The 24,015-nt window shown below is 37.6% G+C and overlaps 1 protein-coding gene across 1 annotated transcript in view; it reads left to right on the top strand.

Annotated features, from left to right (window-relative positions):
• PARVA (parvin alpha) overlaps nt 1–24,015 on the top strand; it is a 175,370-nt gene that overhangs the window by 109,548 nt on the left and 41,807 nt on the right. Inside the window, exons 2-5 of the mRNA XM_001367582.4 lie at nt 69–158; nt 254–324; nt 6,300–6,402; nt 9,237–9,377. Coding sequence (XP_001367619.1) covers nt 69–158; nt 254–324; nt 6,300–6,402; nt 9,237–9,377 — 405 coding nt within the window. The remainder of the gene's footprint in view (nt 1–68; nt 159–253; nt 325–6,299; nt 6,403–9,236; nt 9,378–24,015) is intronic.

Genomic DNA, 24,015 nt, shown 5'->3' with positions numbered 1-24,015 from the left:
ACTGGAGGAAAACAGTCAGTACATGCAGCCAACTAAAAGGTGACATCTCTTTTTTTTTATTTCACCAGTGTCTGATCTTCAGGAAGAAGGGATGAATGCCATCAATTTACCTCTCAGCCCAATCCCCTTTGAGCTGGACCCTGAGGATACCATGCTAGGTAAATCTTTTATACTTCACTGGAAAAGTGCTGGAGTAGTTCAGCACAGCGACCATCTTACTTGGCACTGAATTATTTTTCTTTTTTTTTTTAAGAGGAGAATGAAGTCCGGACAATGGTGGATCCAAATTCACGGAATGACCCCAAACTGCAGGAACTGATGAAGGTAAGAGGAGAGCCTAGGAGAGCTCTTAATAGGACTGTGCCTAGGGAAGTTCTTCTGTCCTTTGGTTAATCAGTCAACAAGTATAATGCCCTGGGAAGCAGTGTGCATGATCATAGAGGTCTGCCTTTGGAATCAGGAAAATGGGTTAAAATTCTGCCTCTAACACATATTTGCTAAGTAGCCCTGGGCAAGTCAGATGGCCTCTACCTGCTCCAAATTATATTTTTGGAGAGATTTCAAAATAAATTTTATTGAATTGTTTTGTTTTTACATTACCATCATTTCATACGATAGCCTTTTCACCACCCCCTCGAAGACAACCATCCATCCTTTCAATTAAAAAAAAATGAGAGGAAGAAAGAAAAACAGTTCTGCAAAACTGAACAATGAATCAAAAAGTTCAGGCACGATATGCAGTTCTATGCTCACAGCCCACATTACTACAAGGAAGCAAGGGGAAGTGTTCAAGGCGAAGTTATGGACAAGTAATTTATCAGCATTGATGAAGGGAATTTCTATACTTGGAGTTCCTTATAATGTTGCAATCAAAGAATTGGATTTTTTCAGAAGACACTAAATGGGACACAAAGATAAGTTAGACATGGTCCCAGTCCTCTAGAAAGTTACTAACTGGAGAGACATGATATAAGCATATAAGAGTAACTAGTAATATGAGGCTATAAGCACTAAGAAATGAGTGAGAGATTTAGAGTGCTTGTGTTATGAGGACACAGTGGAGGGAGAGCTCACTGCAAGACAGTGGCCAGAGGAGACTCCATGGAGGAAAGCTGACTTTTTTTTTTTAAACCCTTTTGTACCATCTTAGAATCAATACTGTGCATTGAGTAGTAACAGATAGGCAATGGACTTGTTCAGGGTCACACAGCTAGGAAATATCTGAGGTCAGATTTGAACCCAGGACTTCTTGTCTCTAGGCCTGTCTCTCAATCCACTCATCCACCCAGCTGCCCCCAGAAAGGTGACTCTCTCCTCATCCTGTAGCCTACCAGAGCCCAGCTCAAATGATCCTTTCATTGACCTCAAGGGGGACAAAATTTAGAGCCAGAAATGCACATGAGTATACAGGGTGTCCTAGGCATTTAGAATCCCTAGTTTTTTAATTTAGTGCAGGGGTCATTAATTGGCAGGAGCTTTGGAACTACATGGTGATGGTGTTCCAGCAGCCCATCCCTTGAGCCAGGTGGGAAACTTGGCTTGGGTGTGATTTCTTGGATCCTGTCAGATCTTAAAGAGCTACACTGTTGGGATGGGTTGGGTTAGGACTTGTCTGGGAGATATTCAAGAGCTTGGAAACCCACCAGGATGAATTTTAGGTAATTCAGCGGGTGGTATTCTTTCATCAGAGGAGTTCTAAGTTGGTGTCTTGACCTGTTAGCAAACATTGGCCAATAGGAATGGAAAATTACATACTTGTTAACACACATACATACATCTGTGACGTAGACACATACAATCTTGTGTCCTAAATTTGTAAAAGTTTATTGGACAGAGGACTTCAAGTGAATCTGCTATATGGCAAAATCTTCCTGATCCAAGAAGAAAATAGATTTCAAGATGCCAGCATGCTACCATATATTCAGCTTTAAAATGAGATTCGGAATTGATAAATAGAAAAATGAAAGACAGAGCTTATATCTACATTTTTTTTTAGCCAAGTGATGCCTTCTCTGATGCAGGGAGATACCTGGGATTTCTGATGTATCCAACAAACAAAGTAATTTAAAAAATTTTAAAGAAAACAAAATATCTACTCATATTTTTTTTAAATGAATGAGATCCTGGCAGACCAGAAGTTTTAAAAATCTCTCTCTCTCTCTCTCTCTCTCTCTCTCTCTCTCTCTCTCTCTCTCTCTCTCTCTCTGACACACACACACACTAAGTGACAAAATGGGACCTAGGAACCTAGTGCCAACTGAGTCATTGAGTTCAATTTTAAATGTAAGAAAACATCCTCATTTTAAAGCAATTGTTAAAATATGTCTAGTTCTTGTTACAAAAACATTTTAAACAGACTCTAAAAGATCAGTTTATAGGATTGTAGGTTTAGAGCTAAAAGAAACTTTAGGGGTCTTCTAGTCCTACATTTTATAAATAAATTGCCTCATCTTATAAGCAAACTGTGGCCCATAGGACTAAGTGTCTTGTCCAGAGTCACACAGGTAATGACAGACAGGATTTGAACTCAGATTCACTGATTTTAAAACCAGTGTTTATTACACTGGGCTACACTGCCATTATGTCTTATTTTTCTTCTGCTTTATATTTTTATTAAGTAATGATAGCTAAGAACCTGATGAAAATAGTTTACATTGGTAAACGACTCTGGGGATTGCCCCTTTCCACTCCCTATTTTGTGGTCTATCATGTTTTGTTTTGTTTTGTTTTTTACTTCTCTGTGGGTATCTATCATTTTACTTCCAATTTTTTTTAAACATTATTTTATTTGGTCATTTCCAAACATTATTCATTGGAGACAAAGATCATTTTCTTTTCCTCCCCCCCTCTCCCCCACCTCTCCCATAGCTGACGTGCGATTCCACTGGATATCACATGTGTTCTTGATTCGAACCCATTTCCTTGTTGTTGGTATTTGCATTAGAGTGTTCACTTAGCGTCTCTCCTCAGTCATGTCCCCTTAACCCCTGTAGTCCAGCAGTTGCTTTACCTATGTGTTTTTACTCCCACAATTTGTCCTCTGCTTGAGGATAGTGTTTTTTCTCTTAGATCCCGGCAGATTGTTCAGGGACATTACACCACCACTAATGGAGAAGTCCATTACATTCAATTATACCACAGTGTATTAGTCTCTGTGTACAATGTTCTCTTGGTTCTGCTCCTCTTGCTCTGCATCACTTCCTGGAGGTCGTTCCAGTCTCCATGGAATTCCTCCACTTTATTATTCCTTTTTGCACAATAATATTCCATCACCAACAGATACCACAATTTGTTTAGCCATTCCCCAATTGCAGGGCATCCCCTCATTTTCCAATTTTTGGCCACCACAAAGAGCGCAGTTATGAATATTCTTGTACAAGTCTTTTTCCTTATTATCTCTTTGGGAACCCAGCACTGCTATGGCTGGATCAAAGGGCAGACAGTCTCTTAACGCCTTTTGGGCATAGTTCCAAATTGCCCTCCAGAATGGTTGAATCAATTCACAACTCCACCAGCAATGAATTAATGTCCCTACTTTGCCACATCCCCTCTAGCATTCATCACTTCACTTTGCTGTCATGTTGGCCAATCTGAGGTGATACCTCAGAGTTGTTTTGATTTGCATCTCTCTGATTATAAGAGATTTAGAACACTTTTTCATGTGCTTATTAATAGTTTTGATTTCTTTGGCTGAGAACTGCCTATCCATGTCCCTTGCCCATTTATCAGTTGGAGAATGGCTTGATTTTTTGTACAATTGATTTAGCTCTTTGTAAATTTGAGTAATTAAACCTTTGTCAGAGGTTTTTATGAAGATTGCTTCCCAATTTGTTGCTTCCCTTCTGATTTTAGTTACATTGGTTTTGTTTGTACAAAAGCTTTTTAATTTGATGTAGTCAAAATTATTTATTTTGCATTTTGTGACTCTTTCTTAGTCTTGCTTGGTTTTAAAGTCTTTCCCTTCCCAAAGGTCTGACATGTATACTATTCTGTGTTTGCCTAATTTACTTATAGTTTCCTTCTTTATGTTCAAGTCAATCACCCATTTTGAATTTATCATGGTGTAGGGTGTGAGGTGTTGATCCAAACCTAATCTCTCCCACACTGTCTTCCAATTTTCCCAGCAGTTTTTATCAAATAGTTGATTTTTGTCCCAGATGCTGGGATCTTTGGGTTGATATCATATACTGTCTTGCTGAGGTCACTTTCCCCCAGTCTATTCCACTGATCCTCCTTTCTGTCTCTTAGCCAGTACCAAATTGTTTTGATGACCACTGCTTTATAGTATAGTTTGAGATCTGGGACTGCAAGGCCCCCTTCCTTTGTATTTTTTTTTCATTATTTCCCTGGATATCCTTGATCCTTTGTTCTTCCAAATGAACTTTGTTATGGTTTTTTTCTAAATAAGTAAAGACATTTTTTGGAAGTTCAATGGGTATAGCACTAAATAGACAAATAAGTTTGAGTAGCATGTTCATTTTTATTATATTGGCTCGTCCGACCCATGAGCAGTTACTGTTTTTCCAATTGCTCAAGTCTAGTTTTAGTTGTGTGGAGAGTGTTTTGCAGTTGTGTTCATATAGTTCCTGTGTTTGTCTCGGGAGATAGATTCCTAGGTATTTTATTTTGTCTAAGGTGATTTTGAATGGGATTTCTCTTTCTAGTTCTTGCTGCTGAGCTGCGTTGGAAATATGTAGAAATGCTGATGACTTGTGTGGGTTTATTTTGTATCCTGCAACTTTGCTAAAGTTGTTGATTATTTCGATTAGCTTTTTGGTTGAATCTCTAGTATTCTTTAAGTAGACCATCATGTCATCCGCAAAGAGTGATAATTTGGTCTCCTCCTTGCCTATTTTAATGCCTTTAATTTCTTTTTCTTCTCTAATTGCTACTGCTGGTGTTTCTAGTATGATGTCAAATAATAGAGTTGATAATGGGCATCCTTGTTTGACTCCTCATCTTATTGGGAATGGATTTAGTTTATCCCCATTGCAGATGATATTAGTTGATGGTTTTAGATATATACTGTTTATTATTTTTAGGAACGACCCTTCTATTCCTATGCTTTCTGGTGTTTTTAATAGGAATGGGTGTTGTATTTTATCAAAGGCTTTTTCTGCATTTATTGAAATAATCATGTGATTTTTGTTGGTTTGCTTGTTGATGTGGTCAATTATGTGGATGGTTTTCCTAATACTGAACCAGCCCTGCATCCCGGGTATGAATCCTACCTGACCATAATGAATAACTCTTGTGATCACTTGCTGGAGTCTTTTTGTTGGTATCCTATTTAAGATTTTTGCATCTATATTCATTAGGGAGATTGGTCTATAGTTTTCTTTCTCTGTTTTTGACCTGCCTGGTTTTGGAATCAGTACCATGTTTGTGTCATAAAAGGAGTTTGGTAGAACTCCCTCTTTGCTTATTATATCAGATAGTTTGTATAGTATTGGGATTAACTGTTCTCTGAATGTTTGATAGAATTCACTTGTGAATCCATCAGGCCCTGGGGATTTTTTCTTACTTCCAATTTGCCAATACTGTTGGAAACCCACAAAGTACTAGGGACAGTCAGAAGCAGAAATCAATAACTTTAGTCCTGAAAGTGAACAGCATCATTGGGAGCTCCTGGCAGAAGTCAAGGGAAGAAGACAAAGAAAAGAAAACCAAAGGGTATAGAAGAGGTAAGAGAAGGAAGCAAGAGTAGAATTGGTACGTAATGAGAGATGTGCACTTCACTATCACCCCTCCACCACCACCAGGGCTAGAAGTTGCCTTATCCCAACATGGGAAAAAATAACACCACCTTTGTCCCATTCAAAAGCAGCAACAGACTCCATATATTCCAAGTCTACACTGCTTATGGACAGCTACCATGTCAGCAACTAACAATTTTGCTATCAAATTTCTTAAAAAGTAATTGAGATTAGAGCTATGATTTGACTGTTATAGGAAACTCTGAGTGAGGAAACACTCTCTACCACATGTAAGATGGCACCTTCTCTATAACTTAGTCTAAGAGAGTCTCTTAGAGTCCTGAGACATTAAGAAATTTCTCCAGAGCTAGTCAGTAGGGGTCAGAGACAAGACTCAACCTCAGATATTTCCCGGCTTTGAAGCCAGATAGCTGCCTATCTATTTACTCTACCAGATTTCTTTTCTCCTAATCTTAACACTAATTTAAAAAAAACTTTTTTTCTGTTCTTAAACATTATCTTTAAAATGCAAAAACCACTTAAATCTTAATCATAACATATAAAAATAGTTCTGAACCTCTGCCTCCTCCTGCTCATTTGTAGGTATTAATTGATTGGATCAATGATGTTCTGGTTGGAGAAAGAATCATTGTGAAAGACTTGGCTGAAGATATGTATGATGGACAAGTCCTGCAGAAGCTTTTTGGTAAGAAGAAAATACTTGGAGGGCTGAGGTAGTGGGTTTCAGGGAGGAGAATGGTGAATCTGTAATCAAATATACTGGGTTCAAATCCTAACACTGTGATTCACTACTTGTGTGACACTAAGATCCCTTAACTTCTCTGCATCTATTTCCACATTTGAGGAAAATTGGACTAGATAATCACCAAGGTTCCTTCTCATTCTTTTTTTCTAAACCCTTTCCCTCCATCTTAAAATGAATACTAAGCATTAATTCCAAAGTAGAAGAGCAACTAGGGCTGGGTAATGGGGGTTAACTGACTTGCCCAGGGTCACACAGCCAGGAAGCGTCTGAAGTCAAATTTGAACTCTTGTTCTAAATCTGTAATACAAACGACACACTGTTGGCTCCTAGTCAAATCAGAAGGACAAAAAACAGAGAGAAGCAGATTTTAACTCAAGGTAAAGAAAAAAATTCCCTAAAATTAAAACTGTAGCTATTATGGCTTTGGGATAGATGTATTTGCCATCATTGGAGACAATAAAGCATATAATGCCTGATCAGAACTACAGGTATATTGTACATGAGAGTCCTAGAAAAAGTTGGACAAGATGGTCCCTTCTAGCTTTGAGATTCCCTCATTAAGTTTTCTTTATCTTTCTCATCCAGAAGCCCCGACTCCCTTATTTGGATGGCCATATTGCCTATTCTACTTCTCTTATTGTACTTTTGCATTGTGCCCAAATTCTAGTTATTTTTATACTTCTCAACTAAATTATAAGTTCCATGGAGTCAGGGACTGTGTCTCATTTATAATCTCCAAAATGCAGAATACTTTGGCCATATTAGGCAATCAGTAAATGTGTGCTGAATGAATAAGTGCCTCAGCTGTAAATCAATTTAATCCAATTTGAGGCAGCTGAGTTATTCAGTAGATTGAGAACCAGTCCTTGAGAGAGGAAGTCCAAAGTTAAAAAATGGCCTTAGATACTTTCTAGCTGTGTGACCCTAGACAAGTCACTTAACCCCAGTTTCCTAGCTTCCTGCTTTTCTGCCTTGGACCCAATACTTCGAATTCATTCTAAGATGGAAGCAAAGGGCTTTAAGTAAATAAAAGTTCATTTGACTTATCTAGGAGGATGGATTGTAGCTTATTTAAAGGAAAGACATGGTCAAGAAGTCAGAAATACTAGGATTTGAGTCTTGACTCTGTCTTAAATTCCTCATTTCTAAATTCATGGGACTCTTTCAAAGGTTATATAGGATGAGGCACATAAAAGCATTTTCTGACCCTACAGTGCTTTTTAAACATAAATTACTATTCCATTGATTTAGTCATACAATTAGTTGGATTTTTACGGAATCTCATAACTGAAAGGATCTCAAATATCATCTAGCATACAAAAAAACCCCTTTCTCTGAAGAAGTCATCACCATAATATTCTTGCAAATGAGCCTTGCAGTATCTTTTTATTTTAATTCAAAGATATTTTATTTTTCCAATTACATGTAATAATAGTTTTCAGCATAGGTTTTCCAAAATTATAAGATCCAAACTGTCTCTCTCCCTTCCTTCCCTCCTTCTACTCAGAGAAGATGAGCAATGTGATCTGGGTCATACATGTATTACCCTACAAACCACACTTCCATATTGGTCATTGTTGTAAGAGCACATTCATACAAAACCAAAACCTCAAAATAAAACCCTAAATACACTGATGTAAAAGATCTCCCACTTTGATCCACATCCATCCATCCAATTCCAGCAGTTCTTTCTCTGGAGGTGGAGAGCCTTCCCCATCATCACTCTTTCAGAATTGTCCCGGATCAGTGCATCGCTGAGAGCAGCCACATTTTCACAGATAATCATCATCCAATATTGCTGATACTGTGTACAGTGTTCTCACAGTTCTGTTTATTTCACTCTCTATCAGTTCCTGCAGATTTTTCCAGATTTTTCTGAAATCATTCTGCTTATCACTTCTTATAACACAATATTATTGCATCATCATCATGTACCACATTCCCCAATCAAGGGACATCCTCTCAATTTCCAAATCTTTGCCACTACAAAAAAGAGCTGCTCTAAAGAGCTTTGAGGCACTTTTGGATGACTCCTTATGAAGGAGAGCTCACTACTTATGGAAATACTCCCATTTCATTGTGGTGTGGCTTTGTTAAGAATATTTGGGGTGAATACAGGGAAAATGTCTGGCAGTTAATCAGAACAAGTTAGGACATCTTCCCCTACATTCACTCCACATCTACCTTTTGATAAATCTCTCCTTGCTGTTTCCTCAGAAGCCAAGCTGAGAAAATTTGATTCCCCTTCCACATTAGGCACATATCAGCCATGAAATACTTTAAAACAATTATTAGGCACCTGGAAGTCTTCTCATCTATATATTAATCATTCCTAATTCCTTTTCATTCACCCAACTGGTCACCCTCCAATGGACATCTCCATTTTGTCAACCTCTTCCTTAAAATTTAGCAACCAAAACTAAAGACAGTGCTTTGTGCCATGAGAATTGGTTAAAGGAATGACAGATGTTGAAGCAGATTGAGGTTGAGTGTAAGAAAAATTTTCTCACCATTAATGCTATCCCCAAAGAGAAAGGGCTGCCTCAAGGAGACCCTCCTTCACTAGGCATCTTCGGATGACTACTTTGCAGAAATGTTGTATAGATGAGTCCTATTGAAGTACAGTGTGAGTGAGACTTGAACTGTGGCAGCCATCCTGGCCCAAGCATCTCAGCTTGCTCAGCCAGAAAAGGATGGACATGGCCAGGGAGCTTTTCTTAGAGTCTGCTAAAATTGGGGGGAAGGTCTGTCATTTTCTTTCCTTGCCCCTCCAGAGAAACTCGAGAGTGAGAAGTTGAATGTTGCTGAGGTCACCCAGTCCGAGATTGCCCAGAAGCAAAAGCTGCAGACTGTTTTGGAAAAGATCAATGAAACACTTAAACTTCCCCCAAGGAGCATCAAGTGGAATGTGGACTGTGAGTTTTCAATTCTGTTATATTATTTTCCAACGTGGCCTGGTGTTATTGCCTTGTGTTACTTCTACTCAAAGACCATCTTGCTTGCTCAGATTTGTATCCCCAGTGATCAGAGTGCCTGATGCACGATGTACATGTAATACATGCTTTTCATTCATTTCCTCATTCATATCCAACAAATGTAGACACGGGTCTTTGGGGGTAAGGAAGGTGGGGTTGGCTTGTGTCACCCTAGGCCTTCTTAGATGACAGATTCTTAGCCTGGAGTCATTTGTGGATAAATTTTAGGGAAAATTATATTGAGATGGAGGGAAATCATGTCTTATTTTCACTAACCTCTAAGTGAAACATAGCTTTTCCTTGGCAACAAACATGTCTTTAAGAAGGGACCCATGAGCTTTAAACCAGATTGCCAGAGGACATCCATGGTACACACAAAAGGTTTTGCTTGACCCCTAGGAAAAGAACCTGTCTTGATTACTTGAAAGCATTTGATCTAGCACATGATAGATAATAAATATTTGTTGACTGACATTAACTGAAAACAGTCAGAAGTCAAGATACTGATCTATAATTTCTGTGTGATAATTCTGAATGTGACACCAGATTTTGTTCAATATAGTGATCAGTTTTGATTTGTTTTATTCTTTCCCCACTTTTTTTTTCATTTTAGAAATAATAAATTTATTGTATTCATGGGTAGCTATCTGGGAGGAAGAGGAAGAGATACAGAAAGAGAAATCTGGGTGATATAATATTCAAGGATATCAATATATTTTAAAAGGAAAAGAAATATGATGGGGAGAGTAGGGTTACATGAAAAGTGCACTAAATTTGGAAATACACAAGACTTGAGTTAAACTCTTAATTCTGCTCCTTACTTAACCCTCTGTGGTTTGGGAAAAGTCACCTTCCTTGGTCTTGGTTTTCATTTCTGTAAAATGTTGCTCCAGTTGCCTTCTAAGCTTTCCTCAAGCTATGAATCCAGTGATTCTTTGATTGAGAGGCAAGCTGCAAGAGAAACAAAAGAAAAAGGAGGAAAGAAAGGAGGAAAAGAGAGAACAAAGTTGTGGCTCAGCTCATAATGACTCTTGGTTGAGATTTCACAGTTCTGGTTTTCATAACAACTGCAATTCAAGCATTTCCTAAAATGTGAAGCATTAAGCTTTTTGCTGTCCCCAGAGAGATGCACAATATACTACATGTGCTCAAAGGGCCCAGTGGGATCCAGCCCTTTCCAAAACTGTCAGACTACTCCAAAGGGCTAAACTGAGACTTGTTAGAGTTGGAAAAGAAACAAATTACCCCCAGGCTAAGGAGATGTTTATATTATGGCATTCAGGTACAATGCAAAGTTAACATCTAAAAACAGAGATGTGGAATGAAAAGGCTACCTCTCCTTTCCCTGCCCAGCTCTCATACTCACTTGGCTTAGAAACTGCAGTAACTGAGGCATAGTGCCCAGTAGCTGCAGCTCCCAGCTAAAAGGCATCCTTCCTGAAAACAGGAGATGGGCAAAAGGTCATTTGATTCAACAGTGTATATAAAGTATTTCTTATATGAAAGATTTTTAATTTGGTGATGAGGATACAGAGATAAATAACATGATTAAAACTAACAAGAATTTATTAAGTATCCATATCTATTACTTACATGCAAAGCATTGAGCGTGGATCCAGAAATACAGAGATGAAATAATGACACCATCCCTGCCCTCAGGGAACTTTCATGTCTATTAAAGGAGATGAGATACAGATACAAAGTTAAGTGATATATGGAGCCTATGATATACTTAAAAGGAAAGGTATATAAGACATAGAAGAATCCACAGTTTTATGCACAATGTTCCTTTTTTGTTGATTTTATTTGTTGTGGTGTTAAGTCCAGAATAAAAAAAGACATGTAAGAAATACAAGGAAAGAAAAAAGAGAGAGAAAGGAAGAAGGAAGGCAAGGAGGAAGGGAGGCCAAGCCAAATCTTGAGAGGGGAGGAGATAAATAGAATACAAAACAGAAGAGAAGAAACTTAGATAAAATGAAACAAAAAGTCCTCAACCTACCATTTACAACACTCCAAGGTCTAGTTCCAACTCTCTTTTCCATTCTTGTTTTGTATCTCCCTACATTCAGAAAAAAACAAACAAACAACAAAAACAAAACTGACCTACCAGTTGTACCTAGTACATGGCCTTCCATCTCCATTTCTGTCCCTTTGGCCCTGATGTATAGAATGTTCTCCTTCTTGGAATCTCTAGCTTCCTTTGGGGTTCAGTTTAGGTGCTATATCTTACCCTGAGCCGTTTCCTGAACACCCTTTCCCTGGAGCTAGTGCTCTCTCTGTCCTGAGATTACTTTGTTTCTACCTTGTGCTTAGTTCTTTGTCTATGTATTACATCTAACCCACCAGCAAGAAACTCTTTAGGAGTTTTTAGCAAAACTCTTTGATTAAATCAAAACTGTTTGATTTCATCCTTTCTTTGTGGAAAGTAGACATCATGTTTGCCAAACTAAATAACTGCAAAGGCAAGAGTGAAAAGAACTATTAGCAGACCAAGAAGAAAAATAACATCTCCTGCCTGGAGTGGATTAAGGAAACTACCTGGAGGAGAAGGCATTGAAACTGACCCTTGAAGAATGTGAAAGATTTTGAGAAGACATGCACAGGAGATAGAAGAAAACATTGGTTAACAGAGGATGAATGCAAAACTATAGTACAATCTTCTTAAAATAGTGTTGAAGGTTAAAGCTTGCAATATGCTCAACCAGATAGGAAAAATAAGGATAACTTTTCAAAGAGTTTTTTAAATAGTTATATTGGAGGAAAAGAGGAAGCTCTTAGAAGATGTAGGACCATTACACGAATGGCGTGAAACTGGCACTGGGGAGTCTGGAATATCTCATTTCTTTCTCTTCTAAATAAATGAAACCGTAACACAAAACAAAACACTGAGGTTTCACTTCACACTCAACAAATTAGCAGAGAAGATAAAAGGAGAAATTAAAAATATATATATATTAGAAAGGCTACATGTTGAGCTATGAATTGGTCAGAAAATTATGGAAATCAATTTAGAGTTATGCTTCTAAAAATAATTTTGAACCAGAGATATCACTGCTAGTCATATATGCTTCAGAGATGCCAAACACAGAAGTCCAAAATGCACCAAAATATTAATTGTAGCATTTTCATGGTAATGAAGAACAAGAGACAAAATAGATGCTTATACACTAAATGGGGATGAGCTGAACAAATGATAAGTGAATGGTATTAAATATCACTGCACTGTAAGAGAAATAATTATAGGGAATTCAGAGTAGCTTTGGAAGATTTTTATGAACTGAAACAGATTGAAGTAAGCAGAGCCAAAACTTTTAGTGACCAAATTTGGCCCAAGAGAAGAGTTGAGAAAAAAACACCTCTCCTCCCTTTGTTGTGGAGTAGAGGACTTAAAGGTATAGATTTTTGCATATATTGGTAGGCTTAGTCATTATGTTGATTGATTTTGCTCAATTTTTTAAATCTTTGTTACCAGTGAAGGTCCACCTCACTAGGAGTAAGGGGAGAGGAAGAAGGATATTCTTGGAAATGAATGTGATAGTAAGGCATCCATAAAACTTTATAAAGGTCACCCTGAAAATGACTGTAGTTTATGTACCAATATTTTGAGAAAGAAAAATTCTATGAAGACCTTGAAAAGAACATTGAAATCATATCAATGCAGAATGTAATGTGTGGTGACAAATTCAAAGCTAGGCAGAGAAGGTGATGGATTTTTTTAAAGTTGGAAAACAGAATTTAGAAGTAAGAAACAAGCATGACCAAAGGTTCATAGACTATTCAGAAATGCCATTCCAATACATTATGATTACTTTCCTTGAGAAGAGAGTTATAAAGTTCTGTATGTGGCAAGCATCAAATAATATCATAAAATCATGAAATTGATTATATTTTAATAGTCAGGAAATAATATGTTTATGGATTTGGAAATTGTTTTTTAATCAGGGCATCTATTCAGACTATAAATTCACTAACTGGAATCAATTCTAATTTAGAAGAAATAAGTAAAAATGAGGTGTAGCTTGCAATTGAGAGAGTATCAATGAGGTCTGTTTAAGTAGCTGTTGACAATGAAAAATGGACAAAAGAACAGATATTGACACAAGCACTGTTTTCTAAGAAACTGTAGATGATATAAATCAATTGCTATGACAAGTTGATCAAAGACCCTAGAAGCACCCTAAGCCAGGAAACACTTGATCAAGTATGTTGCAATGACTAGATAACCAGATTGAAGTTAAACCTCCTTTCAAAACCCTATGCTGCCACTGTGTGACACTTAACCTCTCTCAATGTCCTTTTGCTAATTTCATTATTCTCTTCCCTCTCCTTTCCTTTACCTTCTCCCTTTTCCTGATCTGCAGTATTATATAGTTAGAATGGATGATCTCCAAGGTCTTTTCTAGTTCTAAGTTTGTGATTATTTGATCATTGCCAAGTATAAAGACAGAGCAATCAAGAGCAACATGAGTTTGGAAGGTAAACTAGTTTTTAAAACCTTCTAGAGAAGGCTAGTGGAAGATTATGAACGTTATTGATTCATAAAACCAAGAAAAATAAATTTGCCAAAAGCTAGGCAAGAGAGACCCAAGTAAGGTATTATAATTTTTGAAGACATTTTCTTTGTCTTTGACTTTTCTTCTTCTTTGTATTCCAAGCACATAGTAGATGCTTAATAATTTCCTTTTTAATCGAATAAAGGAGGGTGGAAGACAAATATTTTAAAAAATATTTTAAAATATTTTTCTAATAAACATATTTTTCCATCAGTAGTAGTGGGGCCACTACATTTGGACTCCACCCAATCAACACACTGCATGAAGAAATAGAAATAACACCAAAGAAAGCAAAGATGTGGACAACTGGACTAGAACCACAATATCCATAGAGGAAGTCCATGCTGTAGATGATTCGATTTTGAGGGTGGTGACAGAACAATTTTCAAGATATCTGAAAGAGAAGACTATCTCACATAGTCTAGGGTAAAATATCACAGCCCTTTCTATTTAAAAAAACAAAAAAAGGTGATCAAGAAAATATCAATAACTATCAATCCATTTACTCAAAGTATCATTGATGAATATTGGAGAAGGAATCAAGGAGATTTTTATTAAAAATTCTCTATAGAAGACCATAATTTTAAAAATCATGAAATTCTGAAAGAGGTAGAAGGTATAAGGTACTTATTATTTTTTGATGATTCATTTTGCAAGAGCAAACTACCCCTGAAAGGCTATCCCCCAACAGGGCACTTGATATGTATATGTAAAAAAAACCATGCAAAAATTCTATTAAAAATGTAACACTATAGATAAATTTGTTCAGTGAGCTACTGATTCATAATAATGGGGGCATAAAACTATAATTTCTGCTCACCATGATCATGGGAGATGTCCATCATAGAAATCTATATCAAAGAAGGATTCCATATGGATGGTGAGATCCTCCAGATGTTTCTATCTGAAGATGGAATTGTGCTGATTCCACCGAGTCTTAGATCATTACAGAATCTTCTCATTAATATCCATAACCACTAAAAACAGTTTTGCCAAATTATCCACAGAGGAAAAACCAAATAAATGAAGAAAGCCTATTGTCCAGATGTTGAACTGATAACTAGCTAGAAAATTTATAGACCATCAGGACATGGACAGATACCACATATGAAGAAGGAACTGTGTGTGCAGAATTGAGCAAGAGGGGCAGAGCAATCATCTGAATTGCCTTTAGAATAGTTTGCAGTGCTTCTAGTGACTCCATCTTTCTCCCTGAAGCAAAAGCCCATTTTTTTGCACCATGCTTCTCCCAATGATGTTATATGAATCCTAATAATAGACTGCCACACATTCAAAAATTTAGATGGCAAGTTACCCAAAGGACAACGGAGAGGTAAATGACGGATATGATTTGGCTGCAGCATATAACCAACAAAGAATTATGTAGAAAAACTGGCATATAAACATCACCAGGTGCGATGTGACCAGAAAATATGGGCCAGTCATGTAGTGAGAGTGAGGATAACCTCTGGACAAACTATATACTCCTTTGGTATCTTTGAAATGATTAGAAAAAAGGTCTCCAGGCACATGGGGTAGGAAGTAGGGAAGTATGTGGAGGATATAGAAGAAGATATGGGAAAAAAGAGCACAGAATGAGAAAGCATGGATGAGTTGTGATCGGCACATTTTGAGGGGGTAGCAGAATTGATGAGATCACAAATCCATTAAAGAGTTGATAAGTGGTCCTATGGAAATTCATAGAAAATGCTTTAAAAATCTTAAAATACTATCTGCACATTAGCTGTCTTTATAGTGTCTCTGTAATTTATCATGGCATTTGACCTTTTTTTTTTTTGCTATTGTGAAAAAGATAACATGCTCCAGACAAGACAATGAGATTTATATGTAGATTTGGAAGGCACTGAATGATTGGACTCAGAGCAGCCATTGATGTGTCTGTGTAATTATGGGGGGAAATGGAGCAATTCAGGGGTATGTACTTGGCTTAACATTTTTAAGTTATTTGTATTAAGGGATAGGTGGTGTGTTTATCATATTTTCAAACTGCCCAATGCCAGGAAGATTAGCTAACATGTTGAATGTCATTCAAAGTAGAACATTGAATTCAATTGGGTGAGATATAATAGGGATAAATGTAAAGACTATTCTTGGGTTCAAGAAATAAACTACAAGTATTTTCTCAATAGAAGCTCACTGTCTAGTTATAGATTTTTTTTGTCTGCTTTGGTGAGTTTGTTATAATTGTTAGTCAGTTAACTAGCATTATTAATTGGTTTCTGTGTGCTGGGCACTATACAAAATTGGAGAAACATGTCCTAACAACTGTGTATGAAAAGCGTTTGGGAGTATTCATGACCTGCAAGTTCAATATGAGTTACAGTGTGACCTAACAGCCAATGAGCTAACATGAAAGTTCCCAATTTCTTGCACAATTTTTCTGTCATTCACCCTAAATACAATACTAGTACTTGTCAATAATTATTTATTATTATTTATTTTTTAAACCCTTACCTTCTATTTTAGAATCAATACTGTGTATTGGTTCCAAAACAGAAGAGTAGTGAAAGGTGGGCAATTGAGGTTAAGTGATTTGTCCAAGGTTACAGAGCTAGAAAGTATCTGAGGACAGATTTGAACCCAGGACCTCCTATCTCTGGGTCAGGCTCTCAGTACACTAAGCCACTAGCTGTCCCCAATAATTATTTTTTAAAGCTAAACCTTGTATATTAGAATCAATATAAGTATTAGTTCTAAGGCCAAAAAGCAATAAAGGCTAGTCAGTTGAGGTTAAGTGACTTGCCCAGGGTCACACAGCTGAGAATTTTCTGAAGCCAGATTTGAACCCAGGATTTCCATCTCTAGCCCTGACTCTCCATATACTGAGCCACCTGGCAGCCCCATTTGTTAATAATTACTACATTCATAACTAAAAGAAGGACAATATTAAAGAAAACAGGTTTGGGGGACATAGGAGCTGACCTAAAAATCAATGAGTGGAAATTGACACAAAGACTTAACATAAGAAAGAATTCCTTTGCAATTAATGTTGTTCAAGGGATAGGATAGACTTCCTCATGAGATAATATGTTCTTCCATGAAATTCTTCAAGGAGGGCATGAATATTCATCTAAAATGTCAGTGAAGAGATTTCTGCTCCATTTCAGGCTGGCCCAGGTGGCTCCTGAGGTTCCTTGCTACTCTGAAATTCTGTGACAACTTTTAGAATAAGCACATGCAAAGCCTTGAAAGCCAAACAAAAGTTTGAACTGTATTTGGCAGACAGCTGGGAGTCATTTAAGTTCATGCAGTAGGGAAATGAAACAGTGAAGGCAGTTTTAGAAGCAAAATTACTCCTGCCTTAAAGAGAAACAAACGAGATGGGGGAAAAAAGCAAATTGGGAATATTCTTCTTACTGGCATTGGTTACTAATTCAAGGTTCCATGAGGAACTCAGACCTGACAAGACTCCTACTTGGGAGAAAACAGCAGCCTTTTTTTCATCCGAGGCTCCCTGTTCATTTATGAGTTTTTAACAGGTATCTTGGTTAGTTTTGCTATAATTGTTCACCAAGCCGCATTTATTAAATACATACTACATGCCAGGCACTGTGATTAGCAATGGGTACAAAGAGAGCCCAAACACAGTCCCTGCTTTCAAAGAGGCTAATGGGAGAGACAACATGTAAACAGCTGTGTACAAATAGGATACTGACATGATGAACTGGAAATTATCAACAGAGGGAAGGAACCATCCAGAGGAGTTTGATTATATCAACCATCTTCCCACTATGTAACAGGAAACCCCTAGAAACCTCATTTGAGAGGAGACACAGCAAGAAACAAGAGAATATCTTAGTGTCCTTTTCATACCCATTTCTTTGCACAAGTTATTTCTATGTATCTAGAGCACAGTGGATAAAGTGCTAGATTTGGAGTCAGGAAGACAGGAGTTCAAATCCAGCCTCTAATCTTTACTTGCTGCGTGATCCTAGGCAAGTCACTTTATCTGTCTACCTCAATTTCTTCTTCTCTAGCCCCTTCCTCTCAGGGTTGTTCTGAAGACCAAATGCAATAATATTAATAAGTGCTTTTAAAGCTTAAGGCACTGTATAAGTGCTAGTTATTAATCATCATCATCAGCAGCAGCAGCAGCATCTACCCATGTGCTCATGATGGACTCAGAAAAGCCCTTTGTACTCTTCAGTCACTATTAGACCCTATTAGAGGACCCTATTAGAGGTCTCTGCTTTCCTGGGTTTATGAGCTGAGTCCTTAACAAGGGAGAGATGTTCACACAAAAGCAAACATGAGGTAACCTAAAAATATTAAATCCAATAAGAATTTCTTGGAGGCAACTGGGTGGCTCAGTGGATTGAGAGCCAGACCCAGAGATGGGAGGTTCTGGGTTCAAATGTGACCTCAGCTATGTAACCCTGGGTTACTTAACCCCCATTGCCTAGCCCTTACCACTCTGCTGCCTTGGAACAATACAAGATGGAAGGTAAGGGTTTAAAATTTTTTTCTTCTTTTTGGGAATACACAGAGTCCTCACTCTATAGTAATACATCAACAAATAGCCACTCAGATCCCCAGGGCCAAGAGCTCCCAATGATGGTTAGCTTGGCATATAATCATAGTTAATAATAATTCATAATAGCTAACATTTATATATAACACCTTAATGTTTGCAAAGAACTTTACATATGCCACCTCATTTGGTCCATACAACAGTCCTGTGAGTCAGGTGTTATTATTATCCCCATTTTGCAGTTGAGAAAACTGCAAAAAAACAAGCAGAGTTTAAGCGACATACCAAGAGTTACACAGCTAGCGAGGGTGTGAGGCATAACTTGAATTCTGGTTCACAGGGTAGGAGCTTAACAAATACTTGTTGAATTGAATCAAATTATAGGACAGCAATAAGGTTAGTTGTAGCCTATTTGGTGATCCAGATGCTTGCACTCCTGGAGCTCCTCAGCTTTGCAGGTATAAATGGTTGTCAGTTAGAGAAGCCCCAAGGCGCTGTCCCCAGAGGTAGTGCTGCTGGGCAAACCTCCATAGCACCCTTCTCTAGCATCCCACCACAGAAATGGGCCTGCTGGTTTGAGAAGATGTTATTAAATTTCCTATTAAGGAAGAAATAAGCCTGGCATTGGGACTACCAAATGTTAGTGAGACTTCAGATCTGACTGACTGTATTCGTCTTTGAAAACGAGAAACTAGAGCTGACAAACGAGATACTTAGAAGGGTCAGTGATTTATTCTTCATTTTAAGGCTTTCAGTGGCAGTTCATTTGATATATTTTAGGTCGTGTTAAGTAAGTGATCAGAGCCAGTACAAAACCTTCTTTGAAAAGCTGAGATAATACCAAACTCGAGTACGTTCATGAGGAATGTTTGAGTCATTCTCTTTTGTTAGCTATTACTCAAAGCTTCAGCCAGAGTAGACCCATTTATCATACAGCAGACAGAGTGACACTGAAAAATAGATAAAGTTCATGGCAAGAATACAAAAAAAATCTTGCTTTGATATCTCCATAAATTAGCAAAGAATCAAGATGAGGGAGGGTTCAGGGCCTGGGTGGTTTTAGAAAGGTACTGCTTGAAAGACCAAGGTAGGAGTTTGGAGATTTGGAGATCTCCTTTGGTTTAAAAGTAAGAATATGGGCTCTTCTACTCTCTTCATCTGAGAATGAAAACAGCCCTGGCAGGATGGAACCTTGCCTCATTCCTCTATCCAGCCAGGCATCTAGTCATTTAACAAACATTAGTAAAAGTCTAATAATTTTCAAAGTCATATGAATTCCACCATTTTGTGGTTGTTATATAAGTGGCTAGATGGTATAGTAGAGAGGGCACTGGAATTGAGTCAGAAAGACCTTAAATTCAAATCCTACCACATAGAATTTTTTCACTTAAAATTTTTATTTCATTTTTTAAAAATATTTTTCCATGTTTTCATGATTCATTTTCTTTCCCTCCTCTCTCCCCTCCCCCATCCCAGAGCCAACAAGTAATTCCACTGGGTTGTACAAATGTTATCACTTGATACCTATTTCCATATTATTTATTTTTACCATAGAAGAATCTTTTAAAGTCTAAACCCCAAATCACATACCCATAATTACACATGATAAGTGATGTCATAAGTTTTTCTTTTTCATTTCCACTACCATAGTTCTTTTTCTCAGTGTGAGTATTACCACTAGTAGTAAACTCCATTACATTCCACCACATATACTTTAAATGCTACATGACTTTAGGCAAGTCACTTCACTCTCAACTTATTTTCTTATCTGTAAAATGAGGATAATAAGGACTTCTTTTTTTAAAATCTTGCTTTAAACTCTGACTTTCTGTCTTAGAATCAATATTAAATATCAGTTCTAAGGCAGGAGAGAAGTAAAGGCTAGGCAATTGGGATTAAGTGACTTGTCCAGGGTCATACATCTAAAAAAGTATCTGAGTCCAGATTTGAACCCAGGACCTCCAAGTCCCCAGGCCTCGCTCTCTATTATAATAATTAAAATTATGAGGCTGATAGTAGCTTAATGATTTTATTAAATCAAAATAATAGAGTAGCAAAGAGAAGGAAAGGTAGGAAAGAGGTAAAGAGGTACTTAGCTTTCTAATCTATAATCTAATGTATATCTAATCTATAATCTAATATATATAATATATATAATCACCATCTCAGATTTTTCACCTCTCACCTGGACTATTGCAATGGTCTCTTAATTGGCCTCTGTATCTCAATTGTCTTCCAGTTCCAATCCATCTCCTGGACAGCCGCCAAAGTGTTTCCTAAAGCACAGTCTTCTCTATGCCCTCCCCACCCCACTTCCCCCATACAAACACATTTTATAATTTCCAGTGGCTTCCTATTACTCCTGGCAGCAAACATAAAGTAATCTGGTATTTAACTCTTTACAGAATGGCCCCAATCTATCTTTCAGTTTTCCTATACATTATTCTCTGTGCGGTCTAAGTTCCAGCCTTCTTGATGACTCTCCATCTTTTATCTCTGTGCTTTTTCAAGATGTTTCCCATACCTGGAAATCACTTCCTCCTCATCTCCCCCTCTTAGAGTCCCTGGTCCCTTTCAGTACCGAGTTAAAGCACCTCTCTCTATAAAGTCTCTCCTGGTCCTGCCAGCTGCTAGTTTGTCCCATTCAACCTTGCCTCCGTGTGTATCTATCTCTATTTGTGCTGTTCCCTCCATGGTTAGAATGTAAACTTCTTAAAGTTAGGGACTAATTTGATTTTCCTTATGTTCCCACAATCTAGAACTATGTTTGGTAGTTTGAAGGTAGATTTTATTATCAGTAACATAAGCATACCTCTGTGTCTGGAGGCAAGAATGGTTAGTGATAATGGACAGGGGTTGAACCTGTGGTTCCATTTGTGGAAGACAAAGTTAGTACTTTATGTTTTAGCCACAAGTCTGCCTGAGACAAATGTATTAATTTTATTCAAATTTTAAGCATCTCTGGAGAGAGAGAGAGAGAGAGAGAGAGAGAGAGAGAGAGAGAGAGAGAGAGAGCACCAGCCAATCCATAGAGAAAGAAATTGATCCTACATTTGTAAATGTTAACATCCCTGAGTTATAATTCATAGGAATCAAGAACAAAGACATTTTCCTAAATTAAATAAAACACAGTTATCACATAGATAAAAATTTAGTTTTTGTTTTAATACATCAAACAGAACAATTATCATTTAAAATATAGACAGACTATAGGCAACTCCTAGATAAGAAGACTCCTAGGAGACAATTTAGTCATATCCCCTCATTTTATAGATAAGGAGACTGAGAGTTTAAGTGATTTGCCTGAGGACATGTGGATATTAAATGATAGGCTCAGGATTCAAAATCAGATCCTTGGCCTCCAAAGCCAAGACTCTTTAATGAAAGATGTTGAGCAACTCTTGATGTTTATCTCTGGCAAGTATGCTTGTACTTGTATTCATGTCTTCCTTCAATGCTTCATCATGGTATGGAAGTGACTATGGATTCTTGAAAACACAAGCTAAGGCAAGCCATATCAAGCTAAAAAAGTTCAGGTTTAATTCTGCTAAGATACTGGGTTTTTGTCACCTGAGGACCGGCCTAAAAACTCACAGATAAAAGATCTTTAGAAAGTTGGCCACGAGATGGCCAGAGAGAGAGAGAGAGAGAGAGAGAGAGAGAGAGAGAGAGAGAGAGAGAGAGAGAGGAGAGATCACTTCCAGTCTGGGGGATTAGGGTAGTCTTCATGAAGTACTTGAAATGTGCCTTGAATGATAGGTCTTCCCATCTTGACCCCTAAAAAGCTTTGAATTCCTTCTCTGATCTCTCTTGTCAGCAACCCTATAAAGTAATGATACAAAGGTTTGAGGCACCAGCCTCTCCCTAAGGTATAGTAGTAGTATCCATACCAGTCATCTCCTACATAGGTCCAAGACATCCTTTCAAAAAGATATTGCAATACTTCCAAGTATTCCAGAGTCCTATTGGAAGGATAAACCTTGGCCAGTTTTGAAAGAAGCCAAACCCTCAGAGATAGGAGCTCTGGGGTAGTTTGGAAAGGCAACCTCTGAAATAGCTGGGTAATATGTATGGAAAGGATTGTATAAGTGCTGTATCAAGTTTGGATACACCACTCAGAGGATAGACCCAATAAGCAGCTTGTAAGCCAAAACACTACCTGACTTGTGGACCAAAGGTAAATTAGGTTTATTAATATTTGAGTAAAAGAGGAAGGGAGGACCAAGAACAAGGAGTCACTAAGCTTTAAATTCTGGATGCTCCACCCTCCTTTCTAAGGACCTCTCAAGAGGCTGTCTTCAAAGGTCTTCTGTCTGCCTTTCACTATATTCTCTATCTATAAACCCCAAACTAAATAATCTATCTGATTTACCTAACTGGTCCTCCAAATTAATGGTAGACAAGTTTATAGTTCATCAAAGATGATAGCTTTGAACTCTTAGCAGGAAAGGAGGATACCTTTGGCTCCCAGGGAACAGGTAGGCAAACTCCTACTTGACTCAGACAGACCAAGCCACAGGAAGTAACCTCTCCAATCTCCCTGAAGGAAAGGAACAATCAGCTTCCAGCTGTCTCCCTGTGCCCAGTTTTAACTCTTCCCCAGGCTCTTGAATACAATCTTATAAAGTTCTGTGGCTTGCAGCAAGACCCTCTTTGCAAACTCTTGCAGTTAGTCTCTTGCAAAGTCTTTCTTTAATTCTCTCTCTCACCTCCTAGTGTTATCTCCCTAGTCAGATTATTCTCTGAATCTCAGTGCCTGAGACTTCCAAGCAGGGATGTACCAGTGAGTCCTACATTCATCTTGGTCTGGTTTCTGTTATACTTGATAGGATTCTTCTGAATAAGACACTCTACAGAAAGTCTTTCTCAACCCCTCTTAATTCTACTACTTTCTTCTATTAAGCATTTCCCATCTATCCTGAATATATACATTTGTAGATACGTGTTCATTTTTTGACTCCTCTATTAAATTGTAAGCTCCTTGAGAGAATATATTGTAAGTTCCTTGAGAGAATATATTTTTTGCCTATTTTTGTATTCTGGACACTTCATAAATGCTTACTGACTGACAAACTGATTCTATCTTATTAATTAGATTGTAAGCTCTTTGATTTTATCTATTTATCTGCAAGCCCAAGCATGGTATCTTGTGCTTAAAAATGTTTCCTAAATTGAAAAACATTTCAACTATACTTTAAAGAGATATTACGACCAGGTGGTATAGTGAATAAGAAGTTAGGCCTAGAGTCATCAAATCCAGCTTCAGACACTTACTAGCTGTGTTTCCCTACTAGGCAAGTCACTTAACCCTGTTTGCCTCAGTTTTCTCATCTGTAAAATGAGCTGCAGAAGAAAATGGCAAATCACTCCAGTAGCTTTAATAATAAATGTCAAATGGAATCATGGTGAGTCAGATACATTTGAAATGACGGAGCAACAATACTTGAGAAAAATCAGGTCTATCTGAAAAGTTCAGCTTAGAGGACTGTAAGCAGAAGCTTTATGGTCCCTTCTCAGCCTGTAGAGAGGATTC

Source organism: Monodelphis domestica, chromosome 6 (genome assembly GCF_027887165.1).
Source record: "Monodelphis domestica isolate mMonDom1 chromosome 6, mMonDom1.pri, whole genome shotgun sequence".
NCBI lineage: Eukaryota > Metazoa > Chordata > Mammalia > Didelphimorphia > Didelphidae > Monodelphis > Monodelphis domestica.
Note: the sequence above shows the minus strand (reverse complement) of the source record. Positions and strands in the feature narration are given on the sequence as shown.